At 45.4% G+C, this 19,921-nt stretch overlaps 2 protein-coding genes across 5 annotated transcripts in view; both read left to right on the top strand.

The window, feature by feature from the left end:
• Window positions 1-696: 696 nt before the first annotated feature.
• LOC310637368 (CARD- and ANK-domain containing inflammasome adapter protein-like) lies at window positions 697-2,949 on the top strand (the record flags this gene model as incomplete). Its single annotated transcript, XM_083357737.1, has 1 exon — window positions 697-2,949. One exon carries the CDS (start codon window positions 697-699, stop codon window positions 2,947-2,949), a length of 2,253 nt encoding a protein of 750 aa, XP_083213863.1.
• A 4,460-nt stretch (window positions 2,950-7,409) lies between these two features.
• Window positions 7,410-19,921, top strand: part of MYSM1 (Myb like, SWIRM and MPN domains 1) — a 40,844-nt gene continuing 28,332 nt past the window's right edge. For all 4 annotated transcript variants that reach the window (XR_014492060.1, XR_014492061.1, XR_014492062.1 and 1 more), the window contains exons 1-8: window positions 7,410-7,510; window positions 8,728-8,803; window positions 9,267-9,337; window positions 11,538-11,615; window positions 11,887-11,913; window positions 12,323-12,404; window positions 18,250-18,348; window positions 18,936-19,669. Coding sequence is in view for 1 of the 4 variants with exons in the window: in XM_083359033.1 (XP_083215159.1) it covers window positions 7,434-7,510; window positions 8,728-8,803; window positions 9,267-9,337; window positions 11,538-11,615; window positions 11,887-11,913; window positions 12,323-12,404; window positions 18,250-18,348; window positions 18,936-19,669 (1,244 nt within the window). In the remaining 3 variants the exon portion in view is untranslated. The remainder of the gene's footprint in view (window positions 7,511-8,727; window positions 8,804-9,266; window positions 9,338-11,537; window positions 11,616-11,886; window positions 11,914-12,322; window positions 12,405-18,249; window positions 18,349-18,935; window positions 19,670-19,921) is intronic.

The following is a 19,921-nucleotide window of genomic DNA, read 5'->3' as shown; positions in this document are numbered from 1 at the left end:
CAAAACATTCTTTACACACCCATGGAGGGGGGGGGAGGAGGGAGAGAAAGAGAAAAAAGAGGGAGGGGGGGGAGAAAGAGATATGGATGCTATTTATCACCAGAACTTTAACAACAAGGAGACTTCTTGCTAAAATAAATCCTACTTGGCTTACTTTTGTTAGTAATATAGGAATGCATTTCCTGAACACAGCACGAAAGGCCTTTGTTTAATTAACTCAGTGCTTACTATTTTATCTCAACGTTACACAAAGTCCAGTTTCATAGCAACAGTAAACAGCCTGCTGGTTACAGTAGTTACTGACATATTGACAGATGGCTCTCATGGCAAATAATGAAAAATATTTCTATTCCATCAAGCGCTTAGATACAAATTCTGAGACACAGATTTTTGTTACAGCATATTGGTCTACTGGTGTCCTGGAATACTTTTTAATTGAACTGTATTTTGGGTTTTGTGGGTTTTTCTTTTACATTTGTCAACTTTGTTATTGAGCAACAGAAAAAAGAACCAGACATGAGTGGCACTGAACAGAGAAAGGTGAAGAGTTTATGCTTTTTGCAGGAAGGGAAGTCTGTTCCTGATTTTTCTAGCTGAGCCACCGCAATATTTGTTGGCATAAACCTCAATGAGCTACAATTACCGTAAATGCTGAACTTCAAAAGGTTCGGTGTATGGTAGTCATCTAAAGACAGAATGTATTCTAGCTTATTCACAAATCCATATGCCACAGAAGTACTGAAAATGAAAAAGAATGAACTTGTGGAAGGCATAAAAAACCCCGATCACCTTCTGGACTGGCTGATAGAAAAAGGTGTCCTTACGTCTGAGAAAAAAATGGTTTTGTCCTACTATAGAACACGAATGGCAAAGAACTCCCGCGTTTTGGATATCTTGGCTTCTCAAGGTGAGCGAGCGTGCAGACTCTTTTTTTATCCCTGCTTGAAAGAGGTAGAGCCACATTTATATAGCAATATAAGGAATTATGTGACTGATGTGAATGAGAAAATTGGAGATGCCAGAAGACAACTGATAGGGTATCTCCTTGAAAAAGATAAAGGATGGGTTCAAAAGGATAAGGCTTCCCATCAAGGGGAAAAAGATAGCCCTAGATCTATTAAGCAAAAAAAGAGGATTTATGATAAACCTAAATCAAAATCCACTTTGGCAGCAAGACAATCCCTAGACAATGTTCCTACCATCTTTGACTTGGTGAGGAAAGGAATTCTTTCTGATCTGGAAAAAGCCTTAAACGCGGCTAATGTGAATGCAACAAACTCTGCAAATGAGACTCTCTTACACATTGCAGCAGCTCACGGGCACACTGAGATAATTGACTATTTAATCAGCAAAGGTGCCAAACAAGAGGTAAGGGATAACAAAGGAAGAACCCCACTGCACAGAGCCGCTGAGAAAGGTCATGATAAAGCCGTGAACAGGCTGCTCCAAGCTGGTGCCAACATGTACAGTTTGGATCAAGAAGGCAAAACCCCTCTTCACTTGGCCAACCAGAACCAGCACATGCATGTTCTAAAGAACATCTTAAAAGAAGAGGCAAGACGACACAAGAATCAGCACAACTTCCTGCACATGGCTGCTCTCAAGGATGAGAGTGACCTGGTTCAAATCCTTTTAAAAAATGGTGCTTTCGTAAATGCCAGGGATGAGAAAGGCCAGACGGCTTTGAGCTATGCTGTGTCTCAAGGACATGAGAAGACTGTCAAGGTATTGTTGGAAGGTGGAGCCAAAGTTGATTCCAGCATAATTGATGCCACCTTTAACAGCAACGACCAATCTCTCTTCAAAATATTGCTGGAATATGCCAGAGGGTTATCATCTGAATCTATGGTATCAGCCCTGTTTAAAGCCATAGGAAAAGATCTGCATGGCATTGTGGCAGCTTTAATTGAAAGAGGGATAGACATTAATGTCCGTAATGAGGAGCAGTACACACCATTGCTTTTGGCGTGTAAAATGGGAAAGATTAAGTCAGCAAAAGTTCTTATTGAGAAGGGAGCCAGCTTGAAGGACAAGGCCCCTAACTTAAGTAGCCCCTTACACCTAGCAGTTGAAGCTGGGGCCTCATCTATTGCACAGATGCTTCTGCAGAAGGGAATAGATCCTAACATCACAGCTCAAGGAAATCAAACGCCCCTCCATGTTGCTGCACTATACAATAGAGGAGCGTTAGTTGACCTCCTAATTGAAGGAGGAGCTAAAATTGATGCAGTCACCATAGATCTGTTCACTCCATTGCACATGGCGAGTGATAAAGGTCACACTGATATAGCTCTAAAGCTGTTGCAACGTAGAGCCAATGTCAACCTCAAGAATAAGCGATCAAAGACACCTCTTCATCTTGCAGCTGAAATGGGGAATCCTGCAATGGTGGAGCTGCTTCTGAATTTCAAGGCAGATCCAAATGCAACAGATAAAGAGAAAAAGACCCCACTTCATTTCGCAACTTTGGGAGGCCATTTTTATGCAGTGAAAGCCCTGCTGGCTAAAAAGTCTAGAGTTGCAAGCAAAGACATGGATGGCTGCACACCAATGCATTATGCAGCTATCAACGGGAATGTGGAAATATTAAAAGAACTTTTGATGGTGGGAGATAATAAAAATATCAATGACAAAAATATATGGAGAAAGACACTTTTGCATCTCGCAGCAGAACATGGGCACAGCAATCTAATAGATTTTTTGTTGAGCAATGGCTCAGCTATTAATGCCTTAGACAATAATAAAGATACCCCATTGCACTGTGCTTGCAAAGCTGGTCATTTTGACTCTGTAAGAGCACTGCTTAACTGGTCTGCAGGAGATAAAGCAAATCTACAGGCTACTAATAGCGTGAAGAAGACCCCATTGCAAGTAGCAGAATCCAATGTCACTGAGCACCAAGCTCAAATTGTTAATCTTTTGAAAAAGAAAATGTTTTTGATAAGGTAGATTTGCAAAGAGGGTATTATAGATACACCTTGTACATTTAACTTAAGGGATCCAGTGAAATACTGTATCTAATTAATGCATATAGTTTGCCCCAAGATGTTTAGGTTTATAGATTATACTCACCAAAATACTACATCTTCTCAGTCAATCAATAGTTGGCTTTTCACTGCAGGGATGAAACATTCCCAATTTATCTTTAACTGGCTCTTTTGAAAAAAAACCACAATTAAATATGCCCAGGTGGTAGTGGACAGAGGATTATAAATTTGATCAAGGGAGCAACTTTTAAAAAAAACACCTTCTGACCTATTTATTTGTACAATTTGACTCACAACTCCAGACACAGTTAAAATTATGTTAAAGATACTACATTTTTCTAGAATAGCAATTGTGGCCCAAGAAGATTACATTAAAAAGTTCTGATTCTATTCTCTATCATGTATATGTACCCCATCCTAGAGATTAAGTTGCCTTCTATAGGGCAGCTAGAGGCAACTTCTTTGTCACAGTAGTAGCAAACCTGCAAAATACTCTGCTGTAGAAATTTAAGACGTTTTCTTCCTTCTAGCCTGTGTTCTTCAGCAAGGCTTGATTTTATTCAATTGTTTATAGTTTTGTTCTAGCTCTAGAATTATTACAATCAATTTCATTTCTCTTGATTTATATACATTGACCCATTTTATTTCTGTTAATACGTAGTTGTTGTTTTTGAATGGACAATAGCAGCTTCAGGGATCCAATTTTCAGAGAGGTGAAAGTGAGGTTATCGGCTTTAGTATAAATAAATAAGACTGCTTACACTATGAAGCTTGTAACTACCCTATATCCAGCAATGAAATATAGATATTACATGGCTGCATTCCTATAAAATGTGTTGATGTTAGCACCAAGTATAGCGTAATGTAAAGTTTTATTACTCTACGTATTAACACATAAATGGATATGACCCAAAGTAAACCTGGAAGCTAGTTACCACATTATTGCATTAGATCAATATTCTTTTGTTTAGAATACAGAAACTGTAACAGAAATGCATTTGATAGTTTAAAGACAAAGTATTGCCACACATTTTATATAATGAAAACATTACTATACTGGATGTTTCGAAAGTTGTTCTTAATAAAGCCAAATTGTACTGATGGTGCCTCCTACTCCCTCTGTACGGTAATTTGCCACACATATGTGTAATACACACTCTTATTGTTAACAAACTCAGGAAGTCTTACATCAGGTTTTCAGGCAATTGAGGAAATATTACTTAATTTCTTTTCTTGAGAATAAGAATGCCTCTTATTTTACACCCTAACGTGGAAAGGTTTGCTTGGAAATAAAACCCTGAACAAGTAGTCCTCAACTTACAACAGTTCATTTAGTGATCGTTCAAAGTTACAACAGCACTGAAAAGAATGACTTATGACTTGCAACCGTTGTAGCATCCCCAATGTCATGTGACCAAAATTGGGGACGCTTGGCAACTCACCCATATTTATGACCGCTGCAGCATCCAGTGGTCGCATGATCACCTTTTGCTACCTTCTGACCAGCAAAACCAATGGGGAAGTCAGATTCACCTAACAACTGTGTTACTAACTTAACAGCTGTAGTGAAATGCTTAACAACTGTGGCAAGAAAGGGTGTAAAATGGAGCAAAATTCACTTAACAAGTGTCTCACTTAGCAACATAAATTTTGGGCTCAGTTGTGGTCACAAGTTGAGGACTTACCTGTATATTCTTCTAAGTAATTGTCAGAAGACTGCTGTTAAAATCTTTGACTGTGGGGTCCTTTGGTGTTCTCTGAGCTTGGTTGTTTTCTTGCAGACATTTCATTACCAAACTAGATAACATCATCAGTGTTAGTACGGAGGGAGGTTTGATCTCATTTTATATTCTTGTGACTTGCCCTTCGGCGTAGGTGGGAGTGGTTATGGTGGTTCCTTGACTGCGCTATTGTTTATTGTTTGCTTGTTTGACAGTTCCTTCGCTGGGACTTTGTTTGCTTCTTGATTGTTGGTTAACCTTGATGTTAATCTCTGCTCATACGGGTGTTGATTACTGGTGAAGAGGTGTTTTGGGGGGGGGGGGTTGTTTCCTTTTGGCTTTTTGACTGTGTCTTTTGAATGTTATGTAGATGTTGTTTACTGCATTTCTACGTGCCTGTTGATTGCTGATGTGTTTGAGTGCCAGACTTCCAGGAATTCTCTAGCATATTTGGACATGGCCACTTCAATGCAGATGCCATAGCTCTGTATTATGATGGTCTCTGAGTCTTTAATGAAACATATTACCAGCAACCCCCCATCCCCAGAGATGGGGATGTTAAAAAAGCAGAATATATTTGTCCAAAGGAATAATAGAAAATCTTAGGCAGAAACCTCACCCCACACAAGTAGAGACCAGGTCTGTAGAAATGCAGATTTGATAATCCTTTCAGAAAGACTGGAGCCAGGAAGTTTAGAGCTAATGGGATTAGAACAGGGTGTCAAACTGCCGGCCCATGGGCTGGATGCATCATAGTGAAACTGTGCCCACCCCATTGCTGGCAATGGCAAAAAAGTCACGATATGTTGTGACACGTCACATGACATTGCAAGTTCGACACCCCTGGATTAGAAAGACAAAGATCCCTAGAACCAACAACTCCTCGCCCAAAAAACTCCAACACAGGACATAGCCATCAGCCACAGCCCCAGGTAACAGGACATGACCTTTAGGAAATAACAGGATTAACCAACCACCATTAGAATACCAGAAGGGCACACTGAACCTCAGGTCAAAGTTCATGCCACAGGAACAAATCCAAACACAAAAGCCCAAGAAGATATAAAAAACCACCACTCCCAGCACCATGTGGTCAGCCACCCCAGAAACGTGCTGCTGTCACTTTAATTTCTGGCAACTAAATAAACAAGAACCTTATTTCCAAAGCAGTTTCCATTTTGCTTATTCCCACCTTGGACTGGATGATTTTTCTTTCAACACCAGCCTAAACTCTTATTCAGTTAAATTCAGTTCAGAATACAGACTTTCATAACTCTGCTATACAACATTTGAGTATTTTAGTTTGAAAGAATAATTTTATGCATATGATTGTCTATTGCAGATTTATCAACATTTTAAAAAGTTTTTCAAATACAAGAGCGTGTCTGTTATTATAATCTTGCTTGTAAGTACTTTCATTGAAGTTAATGGAACTGATCATCTTTCCAATTAATCTTCATAATATGTTGAGCCTGCTAAGTAAAGAGATTATGGGGTCATGTGATCAACTTTTGCAACCTCCCGACAAGTGAAGTCAATGGGGAAACCAGATTCACTTAAGCGAAAAAATCTTCATTGGGTCCAGTCCAAGCTGGGAATAAACAAACATGGCAACTGCTTTAGAAAGAAGGTTGTTGTTTATTGAAGAGGAGAGCCAGACAGAAAGATGGCTCTGTAAGAAAAGAGAGTGAGCACATGTAGTAGGGAGTGGGTTTTATATCCTCTTGGGCTTTTGTTTGGAGTTGTTTCCTGTTTGAGGCTTTGTATTTCCTGTGTCATGTACTTTGACCTGAGTCTGAGTGTGCCCCTTTGGCATCTGTGGGTTAATCCTATTATGTCCTGTCTTAGACTTTGGGTGGGGTATGTAGATTTTAGGTCTCTTTGTCTTCCTAAACTTCTAGCTGGAGGGATCCAACTTTCCTGAATGATTAATCTGCATGTCTACAGAGCTGGTTTCTGCTTGGGGGAGGGAGACTCGAGGCTATTAAAAAAAACTGGGCATGCTTTTCTTACTCTTTTAAGGTCCTTTGAGGAAATATAAATTTCTGCCCTTTTAATATTTCCTTCTCTGGAGTCCGGGGCTGACTTCTCACATTACTCACTTAACAACTGCAATGAATCACTTAACAACTGCGGCAAGCAAGGTAGTAAAATGGGACAAAACTCACTGAACAAATGTCTCTCTTAGCAACATAAATCTAGGGCTCAATTCTAGTCGTAAGTTGAGGACTACCTGTACTCAGTTTGGAAGATATTCTCAACTGCTGAACCAGAATTGTCTTTTAAAAAAATCGGAAGGAACCCTTAGGTGGAGGCAGAGACTCAGGAAATGCACAGCCTTTCGCAGCTCAGATCTGGCAGTCCTATTTTAAAGCAAGGCTGTCTTCTATAGCGGCATTTTGCTGCTACAGCCTTGAAAACATCTACAAACACCCGAACAAGTGATTCGCACACTGTTTATTTCCCCCTCTGTTCTTTCTCTCGCCACATTGGTCTTTCCACAGCATCCTTCCACCCGACTCCCGTTTTCCCCCACCCCGAAGCAACTAAGGGCGGAAGCAAGAGCAACGGGGAGCCCGTTGCCCTTTGCGCATGCGCGGATCTAGAGTCTGTCTCCTGGAACGTCACCCACGCCCGAGTTCCAGGGCGGAAGACGCGCCAGCCCAGGCGGGACATTTGACTCCCTTCCTGTGTCGTCACCGCGAGATCCGGTGGAGGTGCCACTATGGAGGCTGTGGAAGAGTTGGATGTCGATGTCGAGGGGGACTCGACGGTGGGGCCTGCTGCGGAAGCGCAGCCTGGGTAAGAAAGGGCGAGCTTTTGGGCTGCCAACCTGGCAATCGGGAAGATGGTTCTGTCTTCCGAGGAGAGGCCTCGTGCAATACCGTTCGTCTAGACCAGGGGTAGGCAACCTCGGCTCTTTTATGACTCATGGACTTCAACTCCCAGAATTCCTGAGCCAGCTTGGCTGGCTCAGGAATTCTGGGAGTTGAAGTCCATGAGTCATAAAAGAGCCGAGGTTGCCTACCCCTGGTCTAGACCCTTTTGCGTTGCGATGGCTGGTTGAGGTTTGTCGTTCCACTTCCCTGGGGCTCGGACAGCCTTTCTCAACCTTGGCCATTTTAAATTCTGTGGACTGCAACTCCCAGAATTATACATCCACCGTGCGGGCCGAGGAATTCTGGGAGTTGAAGTCCACACGTCTTAAAGTAGCCAGTGGTGAGAAACACTGATCTAGGGCTTCTGGCTAGGATGAAACATCTTCGGGGAAGATGTTTCATTCCGTCGGTCTCCCAGAATCATACTCGTTCTCACGCGGGTTAAGTAAAGCAGACTTATAAGATAATTTATCTATTCTGTGGTTTTTTTTTAGAAGACTGAAATGATGGTGGAAGGGGTGGAGACGCCATCCCTTGCACTCCCGAGCTATTCTCTTGTATTTATCAAAATAAAGCTTTTGGCCGATTAATTTTGCAAACAGAGCATGGGATGGAGTGGTGTATTTGTAAACTGTGGCAGCCTTCAGATGTTTCAGTTAGAGTTCATGATGTCTTTTTACTATTTGTAAACCTTGCAACTGTTGTCCAGATAAGAAGCAGAACTTGGAGTACTAGCTTTATCTTTATTGTAAGGTTACATTAACAGAATCTTGCAAGACTGAATGTACCCCTCCCTTCTTTCACTTTTACTCTCGCAATAGTTAAAATCTTATTCAGTGTCAAATATTATTCATCACACTAGAGTTTATTATTGCTACCTATAAATAAGAATCTAGTCAACTAATAGTCAAAGCTAACTTGGCATTAGATAAGGGAGGGAGCTGGACTTGGGGTCTCTTGTGGCAACGTTTAAACCCGCTCTCTAGTTCAGCCTGTTCTTGTCCTAGAGTATTTGGTAATCCATATGTTCTTGTAAAGACAAATGGGTAGGATCAAGGGCAGAGCAATATTATATGACATTTAAAAAGTATTAAAATACCATGCCTGTGATAATCTTTATTCTTCGTCTTTTTGTTCCAGAAGTTACCAATATCCATCATCCAGTTTACTTCAAGATCACTACCTTGATTCTACTTGGAGAACAGATGTGGTTCTTGTAAGTAAACTACAGAATATAACAGAATATAATGGAAGAATGAGTTCTCATTCTTTGTATTTTTGAACAAATGTTTTATGATATGTTTCAATTTCCATCTACTTTGGTGTATAAACTACCATAGGCAGAAAGAAAATATATTCAGTGTTCATAAAAAAATATTTAAGCCCAGAACAAATATGACATAGCTAGTTATGTGCAGTAGGTTTATGTATATGTTTTTTTTCTTTTCGAGGCATGCTTATTATGTTCCTTTTCCTGTTCCTTTTTTGGGTTTCTAAGGAAAGGATGAAATTTTACTAATTTATATTATTTTTTTAAACCACGTTTTACCTCAGGTTTTCTGAGTTTTCCTACAAATATGACTATTCTTTCACTTTGCATCTTAGAGGATTCCTCTTTCTCTTCATACCACTCCTGATATGAGAATTAATGTTGTGTAACTGCTGTTTTCTTCTCTTAGCCTTGGAGTCTTGATAGTACAATTAGCGAAGAAAATAAGGCTGTCATTGAGAAGATGCTTCTGGAAGAAGAGTATCCTTTTCTTACTAAAAAGTGAGAAAAAGAGCTGTAATGCAGATTTGTAATTCAGCAGGTATTCAGCCCCAATCGGGCTTCAGGCCGGGCTACAGCACGGAGACGGCATTGGTCGCTCTGATGAATGATCTCTGGAGAGCCCGGGACAGGGGCCATTCCTCTGTCCTAGTCTTATTAGACCTCTCGGCGGCTTTCGATACCATCGACCATGGTATCTTGCTGCGATGCCTCGTGGGAGTGGGAGGCACGGTTCTGCGTTGGTTCTCCTCCTTTCTCCAGGGTCGCTCGCAGTCGGTGCTGGCAGGGGGACAGAGGTCGACCCCGAGGCCTCTCGCTTGCGGAGTCCCCCAGGGGTCGGTCCTCTCGCCTCTCCTGTTCAACATCTACATGAAACCGCTGGGTGAGATCATTCGCAGCTTTGGAGTAGGGTACCATCAGTATGCTGATGACACCCAGCTGTTCATCTCAACTCCAAACAACATCAGTGATGCCCTCGACGTAATGTCCCGCTGCCTGAAAGCGGTCCGGGAATGGATGGGGAGGAACAGGCTTCAACTGAATCCGGACAAGACTGAATGGCTGTACGTACCGGCAAGCCAGGATACTCAGAACATCCCATCCCTTAACATCGGGGACAAGTTACTACCCCCTGTTGATAGGGCCCGCAACCTGGGTGTCCTCCTAGACTTGCAGCTCTCCCTGGAACATCACATAGGAGCTGTGACCAAGGGGGCCTTCTCCCAGGTTCGACTAGTTCGCCAACTACGGCCTTATCTGGACCTGGATGCCTTACGTACAGTCACCCATGCCCTTGTGACCTCTCGCCTAGACTACTGTAACGCTCTCTACATGGGGCTGCCCTTGAGATCCACTCGGAAGCTTCAACTGGTGCAAAGTGCAGCGGCACGGACACTCTTGGGAGCCTCCCGATACTCCCATATCACACCTCTCCTCCGTGCGCTGCACTGGCTTCCGGTTGCCTTCCGTGTGAAGTTCAAGGTGCTAACAATGACATACAGAGCCCTACATGGCATGGGTCCGGACTACCTACGGGAGCACCTTCTGCCAATGTCAGCACCCGACCGTCCTGTGCGCTCCCACAGAGAGGGCCTCCTCGGTGCCACCGCTCAAGGAATGTCGGCTGGTGGCCCCCAGGGGGAGGGCATTCTCAGTGGGGGCGCCAGCCCTCTGGAACTACTTGCCAACTGAAATCCGGATGGCCCCCGACCTCCGCACCTTCCAGCGCGACTTAAAAACTTACCTGTTCCAGCAGTCCGGCCTGGCCTGATAGCTCTAATTGGGGTCCCAGTTTGTTTTTACTATTGTTTTTCACTATTGTTCAATCTGTATACCTACCTTACTCTGTACACCGCCCCGAGTCCCTCGGGAGAAGGGCGGTTTATAAAAACAAATAAATAAAATAAATAAATAAATATATAAAGATTATGACTAGTTCTGTAATAATTTGTTCCTCATGCTTATTTCCCAAGATACTTTCTTTGGCCAACAGTCTCCTAATCCTCTGAAAACAGGTCTATTATTTATGTCCTTGTTGATTAGACCTACAAGGACATAAAGCATGAATGATTCTTTTCATAGATTAATATAACATACCTGTGTGAATAAGCTCAGTTGTCCTATGTGAAGAGGAAGAACTTGGGTTATGTACTGTGATTGGTTTGTCTACCACTAGTTTTTGTGATTCCTGGGTAGATTTTTGCTTTTTCCATGTCCTGAAACTAGAACAACCAAGCTCAGAGAGCACCAAATACCTTTCATCTCAATCCCGAGCTTCAAAATATTCTTCTTTATTAGGAAAGAAAAAGTTGTTGTTGTTGTTAGTTGTGAAGTCGTGTCCGACCCATTGCGACCCCATGGACAACATTCCTCCAAGTAAAATTATTCTAATTTCACTGAACGTGAGTGGTGGTACAGAGAAATTTTATGCATCTTATCTATGTTGTCTTGTGTTTCAGTTATAAGCACATTAAGCTTTCATAATATATGTGGGATTATTTTTCTTCATTAACCAAGTGTTGTGCAAGCATTATGTGGTGTTATTACAATACTTCATGTGTTACAACATATGCAAATTCATTGTTTTTCAATGACACTGCTTTTAATAACTGCTCAAACATTCCTGTGAAAAATTTTCTCTCACGATAGTGTACTTTCTGAAGTCCTTAATATATTTCAGATATTATTTGTCTAGCAAGTCGCTTCCAGAAAAAAATTGGCACGAGCTGAAGGAAATTGATAAAAAATGTACAAAAAGGTAAAATTTGCTCTGTAAAACTGGCGGGGGGGGGGAATCAATGTCCTTTAATGGTCTTTTTGATCACACTATTTTTTTTAAAGCAAGAATTTAATATTTTAAAACACACCTTCATTCTGCAATGTATAAAAATTAAAACTGAAAATAATAGCTGGATATAATCAGAATACTGGTAAACATTTTAAAAATCTGCACATTATAAAAATAATTTTAGAAATATCTACTAAATATATAGTATTAAGTAACATTTATTTTTCTTTTTACTTCATAGTCCACACAAGAAAGAAACAAAAATCATGTATGTACTTCTGATGCTAAAGCTAAGTTTAAGATTGTTGTTTTATGCATGTAGAATTTGTTGTGTTATTTATAAACACTCTGAAATAATTGAGTTTCTTGCATTCATATTGGCTTGTTCCAAGATTGCATATTGTTGGTGAGAGCCTTCTATTAGGGCAAAAGATTTTTAATATCATGCACAGACTAACAACTCCCAAAACAGAATGGTGGAGTGATAGGAAATCCTATGCAAGATACTACAAGTCTCAGAGTCTGAACCCAAACCCTTGGTTTAAAAAATGTGACTTTTTAGATATGTGATATGCTCTTAAGTATTTTTTGTAAAGGCAGTTGATCATACCGATTCTCTTTTATGTCCGATTATTTAAGTGCATGTGTATGAAATTAAGTATTTTGCTTTCTGATAGGCTTCGTTCACCTATCACAAAATCAGCAACTAGTTCACTGAAGTGGACAACAGAAGAAAAGGAAAAGTTTGAAGAAGGACTGGTAAATATTACAAACGCTAACATTTAACATAAATGGTTTTAAATACAACCATACCACATAATTGTTTAAAAAGGAACAAGAAAGCACAAGTGGTCCTTGACTTATGACCACAACTGAGCCTCAAAATTCTGTGCTAAGCAAAACAGTCAAGTGAGTTTTGCCTCATTTTATGATCTTTCTTGCCACAATTGTTAAATGAGTCACTACAGTTGTTGGTAGCATGGTTGTTAAGTGAACCTGGCTTCCCCATTGACTTTGCTTGTCAGAAGGTCACAAAAGGGGATCACATGACCATCATAAATACTACCAGTTGCCAAGCATCCTAATTTTGATCACATGACCATGGGGATGCTGCAACGTAAGTGTGAAAAATCACTTTTTCAATGCTGTTGTAACTTTGAATAGTCACTTAAGGAATGGTTGTAAGTCAAGGACTATCTGTAATTCTACTTGGACCATTTACTGCAATTTTGGTGATAATCAGCCATCGTTTAGTCTTAACATTGAAATATTCTGTGTCGAATGAGACAAGCTTGGCAAGCCAGCAGGGATTCTAAGATGCATAAATCAGGGAAGTGTAATTCCTTGTACTCATTCTCACTCTATTACAAAATATCCCCAATCATTTATAGCAAATTTGAGAGGGAAGATGTAAAACTCTTTATCTTCCGAGAGTAAGATATAATCTGGGTTTAGCTTCCTAATTAGGGTTGAAAACTATTCTAAGACCCTTAGTCTGTTCTGTTAGCAAAGTTATGGTAAAAAGCTGCCATTCTGGGGATTGCCAGAGGAGTGTGTTAAAACATTAAATTCTAAAAAAGTTATTTGAAAAGGATGTACCGTATATACTTGAGTATAAGCCGAATTTTTCAGCCCACTTTTTGGGCTGAAAAATTCCACTTCGGCTTATACTCCAGTCAACAAAAAAAACTTACCGAGGACTTGTGCGCGGCCGAGGCTTTGGTGCTTCCGGGATCGCCCGCACCTCTCCCAAGCCACCGCCGTCCGAGACCTGCCGAAGTTTGGGGAGGTTTGGGGAGGTGCGCGCGCACCTCCCCAAACTCCGCGCCTTGCCTGCCTGCTTCTTTCCGCAGCGGAAAGAAGCAGGCAGGCAGGGCGCGGAGGAACGGAGACTTGCCGACGTTTGGGGAGGTTTGGGCGTCTCCCCAAACCTCGGCAGGTCTCCGTTCCTCCGCGCAGACCTGCCGACGTTTGGGGAGGTTTGGGCGCCTCCCCAAACCTCCCCAAACCTCGGCAGGTCTCCGTTCCTCCTGCCGACCTTTGGGGAGGTTTGGGCGCCTCCCCAAACCTCGGCAGGTCTCCGTTCCTCCTGCCGACCTTTGGGGAGGTTTGGGCGCCTCCCCAAACCTCCCCAAACCTCGGCAGGTCTCCGTTCCTCCTGCCGACCTTTGGGGAGGTTTGGGCGCCTCCCCAAACCTCGGCAGGTCTCCGGTCCACCGCGCAGACCTGCCGACGTTTGGGAAGGTTTGGGCGCCTCCCCAAACCTCCCCAGGTCTCCGTTCCTGTTTGGGGAGGTTTGGGCGCCTCCCCAAACCTCCCCAAACCTCGGCAGGTCTCCGTTCCTGTTTGGGGAGGTTTGGGCGCCTCCCCAAACCTCCCCAAACCTCGGCAGGTCTCCGTTCCTCCGCGCAGACCTGCCGACCTTTGGGGAGGTTTGGGCGCCTCCCCAAACCTCCCCAAACCTCGGCAGGTCTCCGTTCCTGTTTGGGGAGGTTTGGGCGCCTCCCCAAACCTCCCCAAACCTCGGCAGGTCTCCGTTCCTCCGCGCAGACCTGCCGACCTTTGGGGAGGTTTGGGCGCCTCCCCAAACCTCCCCAAACCTCGGCAGGTCTCCGTTCCTGTTTGGGGAGGTTTGGGCGCCTCCCCAAACGTCCCCAAACCTCGGCAGGTCTCCGTTCCTGTTTGGGGAGGTTTGGGCGCCTCCCCAAACCTCCCCAAACCTCGGCAGGTCTCCGTTCCTCCGCGCAGACCTGCCGACGTTTGGGGAGGTTTGGGCGCCTCCCCAAACCTCCCCAAACCTCGGCAGGTCTCCGTTCCTGTTTGGGGAGGTTTGGGCGCCTCCCCAAACCTCCCCAAACCTCGGCAGGTCTCCGTTCCTCCGCGCAGACCTGCCGACCTTTGGGGAGGTTTGGGCGCCTCCCCAAACCTCCCCAAACCTCGGCAGGTCTCCGTTCTTCCTGCCGACCTTTGGGGAGGTTTGGGCGCCTCCCCAAACCTCCCCAAACCTCGGCAGGTCTGCGCGGAAGAACGGAGACCTGCCGAGGTTTGGGGAGGTTTGGGGAGGTTTGGGGAGGCGCCCAAACCTCCCCAAACAGGAACGGAGACCTGCCGAGGTTTGGGGACGTTTGGGGAGGCGCCCAAACCTCCCCAAAGGTCGGCAGGTCTGCGCGGAGGAACGGAGACCTGCCGAGGTTTGGGGACGTTTGGGGAGGCGCCCAAACCTCCCCAAACAGGAACGGAGACCTGCCGAGGTTTGGGGACGTTTGGGGAGGCGCCCAAACCTCCCCAAAGGTCGGCAGGTCTGCGCGGAGGAACGGAGACCTGCCGAGGTTTGGGGACGTTTGGGGAGGCGCCCAAACCTCCCCAAACAGGAACGGAGACCTGCCGAGGTTTGGGGACGTTTGGGGAGGCGCCCAAACCTCCCCAAAGGTCGGCAGGTCTGCGCGGAGGAACGGAGACCTGCCGAGGTTTGGGGAGGTTTGGGGAGGCGCCCAAACCTCCCCAAACAGGAACGGAGACCTGCCGAGGTTTGGGGACGTTTGGGAAGGCGCCCAAACCTCCCCAAAGGTCGGCAGGTCTGCACGGAGGAACGGAGACCTGCCGAGGTTTGGGGAGGTTTGGGGAGGCGCCCAAACCTCCCCAAACAGGAACGGAGACCTGCCGAGGTTTGGGGACGTTTGGGGAGGCGCTCAAACCTCCCCAAAGGTCGGCAGGTCTGCGCGGAGGAACGGAGACCTGCCGAGGTTTGGGGACGTTTGGGGAGGCGCCCAAACCTCCCCAAACAGGAACGGAGACCTGCCGAGGTTTGGGGACGTTTGGGGAGGCGCCCAAACCTCCCCAAAGGTCGGCAGGTCTGCGCGGAGGAACGGAGACCTGCCGAGGTTTGGGGAGGTTTGGGGAGGCGCCCAAACCTCCCCAAACAGGAACGGAGACCTGCCGAGGTTTGGGGACGTTTGGGGAGGCGCCCAAACCTCCCCAAAGGTCGGCAGGTCTGCACGGAGGAACGGAGACCTGCCGAGGTTTGGGGAGGCGCCCAAACCTCCCCAAACAGGAACGGAGACCTGCCGAGGTTTGGGGACGTTTGGGGAGGCGCCCAAACCTCCCCAAAGGTCGGCAGGTCTGCGCGGAGGAACGGAGACCTGCCGAGGTTTGGGGACGTTTGGGGAGGCGCCCAAACCTCCCCAAAGGTCGGCAGGTCTGCGTGGAGGAACGGAGACCTGCCGAGGCTTGGGGACGTTTGGGGAGGCGCCCAAACCTCCCCAAACAGGAACGGAGACCTGCCGAGGTTTGGGGACGTTTGGGGAGGCGCCCAAACCTCCCCAAACAGGAACGGAGACCTGCCGAGGTTTGGGGACGTTTGGGGAGGCGCCCAAACCTCCCCAAAGGTCGGCAGGTCTGCGCGGAGGAACGGAGACCTGCCGAGGCTTGGGGAGGTTTGGGGAGGCGCCCAAACCTCCCCAAACAGGAACGGAGACCTGCCGAGGTTTGGGGACGTTTGGGGAGGCGCCCAAACCTCCCCAAACAGGAACGGAGACCTGCCGAGGTTTGGGGACGTTTGGGGAGGCGCCCAAACCTCCCCAAAGGTCGGCAGGTCTGCGCGGAGGAACGGAGACCTGCCGAGGCTTGGGGAGGTTTGGGGAGGCGCCCAAACCTCCCCAAACAGGAACGGAGACCTGCCGAGGTTTGGGGACGTTTGGGGAGGCGCCCAAACCTCCCCAAACAGGAACGGAGACCTGCCGAGGTTTGGGGACGTTTGGGGAGGCGCCCAAACCTCCCCAAAGGTCGGCAGGTCTGCGCGGAGGAACGGAGACCTGCCGAGGCTTGGGGAGGTTTGGGGAGGCGCCCAAACCTCCCCAAACAGGAACGGAGACCTGCCGAGGTTTGGGGAGGTTTGGGGAGGCGCCCAAACCTCCCCAAACAGGAACGGAGACCTGCCGAGGTTTGGGGACGTTTGGGGAGGCGCCCAAACCTCCCCAAAGGTCGGCAGGTCTGCGCGGAGGAACGGAGACCTGCCGAGGTTTGGGGACGTTTGGGGACGTTTGGGGAGGCGCCCAAACCTCCCCAAACAGGAACGGAGACCTGCCGAGGTTTGGGAGGTTTGGGGAGGCGCCCAAACCTCCCCAAACAGGAACAGAGACCTGCCGAGGTTTGGGGACGTTTGGGGACGTTTGGGGAGGCGCCCAAACCTCCCCAAACAGGAACGGAGACCTGCCGAGGTTTGGGAGGTTTGGGGAGGCGCCCAAACCTCCCCAAACAGGAACGGAGACCTGCCGAGGTTTGGGGACGTTTGGGGAGGCGCCCAAACCTCCCCAAAGGTCGGCAGGTCTGCGCGGAGGAACGGAGACCTGCCGAGGTTTGGGGACGTTTGGGGAGGCGCCCAAACCTCCCCAAACAGGAACGGAGACCTGCCGAGGTTTGGGGACGTTTGGGGAGGCGCCCAAACCTCCCCAAAGGTCGGCAGGTCTGCGCGGAGGAACGGAGACCTGCCGAGGTTTGGGGAGGTTTGGGGAGGCGCCCAAACCTCCCCAAAGGTCGGCAGGAGGAACGGAGACCTGCCGACGAGCCGTGGCTACACAGGGTATTCCTGTGTATTCAGGCTTGCAAAATGGCGGATCGAGCCTCTGCTGGCGGCAGAGGCTTGCAGAACGGCGGATCGGCTTATACTCGAGTCAATAACTTTTTCCAGTTTTTGGGGGTGAAATTGGGGGTCTCGGCTTATACTCGAGTCGGCTTATACTCAAGTATATACGGTACTGTGGTTTGCTTTGGATCTCCGTGATACTTTAGAGCAGGGGTCCCCAACCCCCAGTCCGTGGACCAGTACCGGGCCACAGCATGCTAGCAACCGGTCCGCACAAACAAGCAAAGCCCCATCCGTGGGATACAGGCAGCACTCAAAACCATGCACACTCTGGTCCATGGAAAAACCTCTCTCCACGGAACTGGTCCCTGGTGCCCAAAAGGTTGGGGACCTCTGCTTTAGAGTGTGAACTTAATACCTGTTGGCAATACAAGTAGTCCTCATTTAGCAACCACAATTGGGATTAACAACTTGTTATTAAGTAAAACGGCAACTGTGCTTATGATCTCACTTCAACTTTCCTTTGCCATTTAGACCTGCAAAGGTCTGAAAGTGAGGACCGGTCACATTTTTTTTTCATCACTGTTGTAACTGCAAATGGTCAATGAATGAGCTAGCTGCTAAAGGAGGACTACCCATAACTGTCAGCCATGAGAGGTGGCCCAATCAAGAAGGACAGCCACGAGAGGTGGTCCAATCAAGAAGGACAATTGGCATTACTCGCTCTATTTTTATTGTTAAGTGTCCTTAACAAAATTTTGCAAGTCTGAAATTACCCCTCACATCCCTCAGTTATACTCTCCTGAGGACCAGTGAGGGTCCCTTATGAGGTGTTTTTTTTACAACCCCTTCCTCCTTCAAATTCAGACTGTTTATCAGACTGTTTTCTAGGCTGAAGCTCTTCCTCCTGTCTCCCAAGGTTATTTCCACATACCATTACAGTCCCCTATAGTAGCCATGTTTAGATAAAGTGCTGTCTTTTCTGTATTCCCACCTCTGAATTTATATTTACTTTTTTGTTAGGCTAAATTTGGCAGAAGATGGACAAAAATTGCTATGATGATTGAAAGTCGCAACGTTCTTCAAGTAAAGAGCTACGCCAGACAGTATTTTAAGAACAAGGTAAATTAGAAATGTGTTTTACTTGACAGGATGACAAATAGAAAAAAGATTAGCTATAAGAAATAAATTGATCAAATCTATCCAGTGTCCAGCTTTTCTTTTGATTAATATTAATTGAGCCACTGAGTGAAATATCACACAAGTGGACTACCACTCATGCAGTTTCAAATTCTTCCAACCGCTCAAATTCTCTGTTGAAATTTTGAGAGCACCCAGTTGAGTTTGTATGTCTGCAGCTCCTTTTTTTGCATTTTTGCTTATAGGAGCAATTCTGTAACGCATTGCTACCTTGAGATGAAAATGCTGACTTATTACTCCTAACTGGAATTGTTTTTAACTGGAGAATGGGACAACGTTTAGAAGTAGCTACCGTATTTTCCGTCGTATAAGATGACTTTTTAACCCATGAAAATCATCTCAAAAGTTGGGGGGTCGTCTTATACGCCCAGTCGTCTTATATGCCGGAAAATACGGTAGTTTATTTGTCTTAACTGGTGGTCTTTTTTGATTTATTTATTTATTTATTTATTTATTTATTTATTTATTTATTTATTTGTGCCTTGCTTAACTCTTCTTAATGTAACCAGGCAAAAAGTGATGGCTTGGAAAAAGTGAAACAGCAGCAACAGCACGTTGGTGCTCCTCTTCCACAAAGCAATGAGGATGATGGCAGGAAGAAGGTGACATGGGCACCAGAGAACTTAAGAGGTCGAGCAGACCCTAATTTAAATGCAGTGAAAATTGAAAAATTATCAGATGACGAGGAAGTAGACATTACAGATGAAATGGATGAACTTTTATCCTGTGCGCATCTGCAAGAATCTGGAAAGCCTGAGATATTAGATATTCCAAAAAGCCCATCCGAGCAAAGCAATTGGACAGAACCTGTTTTGGATTCTGCTCATCACACGTCTGCTGTTGTCTTAACCAGGGACGTTACAAAGCCAGAGCAAAACCCAGATGAAACTGCAGTCTCCTGCTCTGAGAATAAAGAGCATCGGACTATAAAAATGGAGAATCAGAAGTGTGACGGAACAGGGACTTCTGAAAGTCCCGGCTGCTTTCCTAGTCCACAGCTTTGTGAAGAACAAAAGAACGCAACTGACAGCAGCAGCAGCATTCATTTCTTTTCTTCTGAGTGCCTTGGGGAAGAAAATCGGATGGATGCAGAGGAGCTTAAGTCACCCGATCAAGAAATAACTATAGATAGAGGCATTATATTAGAAGAAGAAAAGCAAGCAATTCCAGAATTTTTTGTCGGACGTCAAGCCAAAACACCTGAGCGCTATTTGAAAATTAGAAATTATATTTTGGACCAATGGTAAGCGTTACTGATGAACTGAAGACTCACTTCAGGTTCATCAGACTCCTTTGGACAGTCAGTTTGCTGTTTTTAAGGGGATCCGGTCAAATGGTGAAAAGAATGTCACCGGTGATAGGGTATGCAACAGACATGCTTCATGTAATTAACAGCTCGTGTATTTTTGTATATATATATATATATATATATATATATATATATATATATATATATATATATATATATATATATATATATATACACAAAGAGTAG

Source organism: Vipera ursinii (genome assembly GCF_947247035.1).
Source record: "Vipera ursinii genome assembly, chromosome: 3".
Taxonomy (NCBI): domain Eukaryota; kingdom Metazoa; phylum Chordata; class Lepidosauria; order Squamata; family Viperidae; genus Vipera; species Vipera ursinii.
Note: the sequence above shows the minus strand (reverse complement) of the source record. Positions and strands in the feature narration are given on the sequence as shown.